The sequence below is a fragment of the Mercenaria mercenaria genome, unplaced genomic scaffold, assembly GCF_021730395.1.
Source record: "Mercenaria mercenaria strain notata unplaced genomic scaffold, MADL_Memer_1 contig_3037, whole genome shotgun sequence".
NCBI classification, from domain to species: Eukaryota; Metazoa; Mollusca; class Bivalvia; order Venerida; family Veneridae; genus Mercenaria; species Mercenaria mercenaria.
Window position 1 is genome coordinate 8537 of NW_026461140.1, and position 6129 is coordinate 14665.

The window sequence follows — 6129 nt, forward strand, 5'->3', positions numbered from 1 at the left end:
ATTCCATCAAAACATGCTTGTCACCAAAAGTTTATAATACCGTAGTTGAAACTACAATTTTCATTTATAGCAAAATAACTTCATTACAAAAGAGAAAATTTGAATATTTAACTAAATCAATCATTTCAGGCAATTTAATGAAATGGATAAAATGGTTATTTCAAAACTTCAATGTGTGCCTTATATGAAAAGGTTTTGTTATGTAAGATATACATGTTTTCCATCTTTCAGAATCGAACAGAAAGAAAAAAAGTCAAAGTTTTGTGCCATTTTATAACATTACAGTCGAGCTGGATATAGGGAAGCTCCAAAGTGCCTTTTGACGTTATTATACCACTTTTTTAATAGATATATAGAGGTTCATTAATTTTATTTACATAAATATGTTTGGATATAAATTCTGAGACAAGTGTTGGAGAATGATACCGAAATATCCACACAGAAGCTACAAAATAGATTGATAGATATACGGCGAACTGTGAACACTAATACCCACGAACACTTACCCATCACATACAGAAAGACAAGGATAGCCTTGATCCGTTTTTTAATCTTTATTTGAAAAATGTAGTTAAATGTTCAATGATGAGTGATATTACTTTTGGAAACTCGTATAATTAACACATAGCAATTTACTTTAAATATTTCACGACGATTTATGTATTGTTTTCATATGTGATGACTTGACGATTCCGGTACATTTTTTATTTACCATTCCTGTTGTTCTTGGAAACGGTAAACATGTTTTAAATATCCGTATCCAGGGCCCGGAAATAAACAACACTATCAAAAGCACATCCTGAAGGTTTTTAACCGATTTTTTTTATCTCTCATAATTACAAACATAAAATTACCAATAACTCTTCATATCATTTCACAATTTGGTGGACTCGATCACAATTTCAAGAATAATAACTTTACATTCGAGTTACATTGAGTACGGACACGCAGTTGGAGTACGGATGAGTACGAACGTAGTGTCAAGTTTCCAAGCTGTTTATATAAATTCTTCGAGAAATAAGATAAAAACATACCGACTGATACTTACCAAAATCATAAATATGATACCTAAAAAAAACGAATCGCACAAGTAAACACGCGACTTTTTAACATTCACGGTTGTCTACGAAAATCTGAATTGACGCAGAGTTCTAAAAGGGGAGTAAACAAGGGAAGAAACGAGTACGAACAACGTTGGGGCAGCGCATTTGGCGTTAGTTACTGATACAGTAAAACATTCTATGGTTTAGATTGCATCTTTAATGCTTCAAGAAGAGGTTTTATGAAAGAAACAAGACGCAGATACCAGATGTCAATCTGCGCAGAATTACATATACGTCCCTGGGAAAGCATTTCAAAAATAAAAATCGGGTATTAACAGCACGTGAATTGCCTTGTTTGCACACGATTTTTCTCCCGTTGATACATGGGCGGATCCAGTGAAAAAGGTAGTTTGTATGCAAGAATTAGAGTAAATGCAGGAAAATTAACAATGCAAGAAGAACGTATTTGTTGTTTGTGAATTAAATGCGTACGCTAGAATTCCCTATATATGAGATGGGTGAAATTGTTTCCAATAATAGAATTTCTTCAGACTTTGGATATTGAAGGAAAATCATCTAAGAAACAAAAATATGCAATAAAAATCATAGGTCTAAGGTATTGAAAAAGTGTTATCTGCCATTGAATCATATTTCATTCAACTCGGTACAGTTAATGTTTAACATTTTATCGATTCGTTTAAGCAAGAATATCAAAAAAAATGTAGGGATAATACACGTTTTTTTGTGTATTAACGTCTGCAGAAGCCCGCGGGATTGTTTGTGACCGAGACCGAAGGTCGAGGTCACAAACATATCCCAAGGGCTTCTGCAGACGTCAATACATAAAACAAACGTGTATTGTCGCTATTCTTGCATAAAAAAACATTACACGACGACTTAATGCATTGTGTTCATATGTGATGACTTTACGATTCCGGTACATGTTTAGTTACCTTTCGGTGTTCTTGGAAACAGTAAACATGTTTTAAATATTCATAACCAGGACACACATATCAACAACACTACCAAAAGCGTGATTTGAAGGGTTTTGAGCATCTTACTTTTATTTCTAGTTATTACAAATGTTATATTATCCATAATTTTGCATTTATCTTAAAACTTTGATTAACAGGAACACAATTTTAAGAATAATAAATTTACATTCGAATTATTTTGAGTACGAACACATTTATAGTACGGATGAGTACGAGGATAGTGACTAGCTTTCAAGGTTTATTATATGAATTCTGCGAAAAATCAGGTAAAAACATACCGACTGATACTAACAAAAATCATAAATATAATACCTAAAAACGAGCAATAGCACAAGTTACACGCGATACTTATTTATTCACAGTTATTTACAATAACGGAACAGACGCTTTGTAAAGGGAGTGAACTCTAAGAGAAGCTAGTGCGTACATTGATGGGGGCAGTACGTTTGGGGTTGGAAACTGATACAGCTAAACATACTATGGATTACATTGTATCTATAATCCTACAAGAAGATGTTGTTATGGAAGAAACAAGACGCAGATGCCAAATATCAGTGTGCGCAAAAATATATACATATGTCCCTGGCAAAGCATTTCAAAAATAAAAATCGGGTGTTAACAGTACGTGAATTGCCTTGTTTGCACACGATTTTTCTCCCGTTAATACATGGGCGGATCCAGTGAAAAAAGTAGTTTTTTGCAAGAATATATTTCTACACTGACAGGACTCATTTTTGGACTAGATTTCTTACAATACACATATAACATTACATAGCTTAGAAATGTACAGTTTAATTTTCAATCTATTCTTCCCTGAGACCCTATCTGGTCATCTAGAACATTTAATAAGAAATTTCTGTAGCAAAGTGGTTAAGGCTGATGGTATTAAATCTCTTTACCATTGGCTGTGAGTTAGCGTCCTGCCAAGGTCGCCATGTGAGCCATCTGGCAAGCCTGCGGAAGATCAGCCCATGCGTGTAAAATAATGTCCAGATTGGCGGATGACGTATACCTTTAAACATAACATATGCAACATAAGATTGTCCTTTAGAACCGGTCCATGCTGTTATGATTTGTTGGATTTTATGTCATGCGACACGGAAACAGCTTTTACGGGTAAATGAAACCCTAAAGGTGTCCCTATGGGCATTATTACATGCATGAGCAAGTGCCTGGGTAGAACTAATATTATGTAAGTAACCAGGATTACTACCTAACGAATTCTATATCATTTGAAGGGTATCTATCCCAAAGGAGAAATGATTCGAAAGTCAACGTCCTTAAGCCACTCAGAAATGCATTGTTCTGAAATTGCCATCAAAGAATAATGGTAAAACACCATGAAATGCGCAACAGTTCGATAATGATAACTTTTATCTAAACATTTCTTGCCTGTGCTTCCTATTTATTTCATTTCAGTTAAGGTTTTAATATAAATCATTGTGTTTAACGTACCAGCAGTGGATTTATTTAGTTCAACAATGGAGAAACTCGCATTTTCTAATTATCTCTCTTGTTACCAAAATCCAGATGATAAATACAAATAATAACATAATAGATTACCCAGATTAAAACAATGGATTCAATTAACTTACTGACAATTGAATCACTTTAATAATATATGACGCCAAGAAGCAAAACCATATTTTTACCTCCTTATACTTTGTCTTTATACTTTTATAGCTATGTTTCAGATGGTAATGATGGTAATTATCATCCTATGATACATACACTATGGTGTATTTAGATATATTTTGTATATTCGAGTGTTTTTGTTCATGTCAAATGGATGTTTTAAAGAGGTAGCAAATTATACTTGATTTGTAAACTTAAAGTGATTTAACTTCCTTTGGGCACAAGTAACTCAATCTTAAACATTAGCATTTTTGTAACAAGTACATTTCAGATAAGTTTAATTTATAAACAAATTAAAAATTACATAGTCTGAGTGGTCATTTTGAAATCACGAAGGCCGCTATAATAATTATGATAAAATGTTACAATACTCATTGCTTGAACTTCCAAAATGTTTTGGAAGATAAGCTCCACTCTTACTTCCTTCATGTTCTAAAGTCACAGGACAATGTAAATAAAAGTTGCCCCTGCCAAGTGAATCCATAACACATGCAATGACAACAGAAGGCATGTTAATTAAGTAGAACATAAAAATGCTCAAATACATTTATATTAAAAAGAAATCCTTATGAATCAAAAACACATGTACTCAGTGCCTGTGCACAAGACATAGAAACAAGCGATGCATTCTTAAGGGCCCGACGAAACAGACCAGAGAACAGAAAACAAAATAGTTGGATTTAAGAAGTTCCTTTTATAGAATCCTCCGCCTTTTCCGTCAGACACAAAGAGGAAAGCACAGCGTCTTACTGCAAAAAGGATCGGACACTATACATGCGGTACTAAAATAGTTGAGTCAAAACCTCTTTTAAGGTATTGGACCACTAATACACGCCTGGTAAACAACACAGCTACCACTTTCGGAGGTATACGGTAAATTGCTCTGTCGCAACTTTCGAGGTAGTGCAAGTCGCGATAAAAGAACATCAACAAAGGTAAGTGTCATCATACCTTTTTTGCATTTTTACTAGCAGTGTGTCGAATATTAAAAATCGGGGAATGGTAGGCGATGTAGATATGATTTAGCTTTACAGAGAACTTAAAGTTCCTAATTTATTCTTAATTTGTGGTCGTAGTGATGTTTACCAACGAATTGATTTAGCAGTGAATTTGGCCGTTTCGTCACGAAAGCACTTTCATTGTCAAATATTTGCATTTTACCTAATAGTAAGAAAAAACCGAGTACGCGTGTTTTGCTCGATTTTCGCGGGTCAAAACGCGGCGGATGCAAAAGGTTTAGAATGAAAAGGAAATATTTTTAAAAGTAAACGGAAAAAGCGGAAAATTATTCCCGATAAAACAGTTAGGGTTTTAGGTCAAAAAGAGAGTCGACGGAAGACCGAAAATGGACTTATTTTTTGACCAAGCCTGAATTACGACAGTAAATTAGATTTAATTACGATTAAATAACCACACATTCTGGCAAACTGAATTAATTGAGAAATGTATATCCCATAAGATGTTGCCTTTAATACTTACTCATCCAAATGAGGGAAATTCACAATACTACAATTAAAATAATTCCACCTGTCATAAATTTTGGTATGTAGGATATTTTTAAAATCAGAGAAACGGTTACTGGAAATTGAGCAATAGTATGCGAATTGTTAGTGGTCCGGGGATAAACGGTAGCCACCATGTGAGAAAGAAATGGATATTTCGATCTTCTCAGATCGTTCAGTACCTTTATTTCGTGTTATGGGTACTTATTACTTTCTCAGCTTGAACATGTCGACCTTGGTGGTTTCAATACTTCCGTTTTCATAACTGGATATTCTATGATCACCCCTTGGATATGGTGCCTGCTTTATAATTTTTTTCTTTTGCCTGTTCCTGTGATATGTAGGCTCCATAACCTCAGATCTTTTTAAATTCTAGTTTGTTTAGTTCTGCTCATTGTTTTCTCGTTTAGGGCAAAAATCAAAAATGGATTAGCGAAAACGAATCAACGGTTAATAAAATATAGTAAAGTCTTTAAAATACTTAAGAAACAAGAAAAAGTCTCAATCGTTCGATTCGCAAGCTTTATCTTTCAGACTCGTTTTTAAATATTCATATTTTCATCATGTCTCTTTGCTGTTACAAACGCTGAATCATCACCGAATTATTTTGATCACCCAAGTAAATGCTGTCTCGGTTAGATTCAGGTCAGTTGTACACAGGTAGACCATAAAACATGCAGTAAAACTGTTTATTTGTACTTTAACAAACGTAAGGTTCAAGGATGTTCATCTTTTATCAAATGATGAAAACCTTGAAATCCTTCTAGGAAGCTAGTCTCGCTATGTCATGCTTCTTGGTATCAAACTATAAATAGGCTTTAACGTCATGCATTCAAGGACGCTCTTTGTTATGGAAGGAGGAAAACATTTTCGAGTACTTCTGCGAAAACAAAAGTCGTTTTATGTATCAAAATATAAATGGGCCCGGCAATCAGTGAACGTCCAAGGGCGTGT

At 34.2% G+C, this 6129-nt stretch overlaps 1 protein-coding gene across 1 annotated transcript; it reads left to right on the forward strand.

Annotated features, from left to right (window-relative positions):
• Positions 1–231: 231 nt before the first annotated feature.
• Positions 232–826, forward strand: LOC128552691 (uncharacterized; the record flags this gene model as incomplete). The annotated part of the gene is given in 1 exon segment (XM_053533733.1): positions 232–826. A coding segment is annotated over 1 exon segment (46 nt), but the record flags the coding sequence as incomplete, so codon positions are not given.
• Positions 827–6129: the final 5303 nt, after the last annotated feature.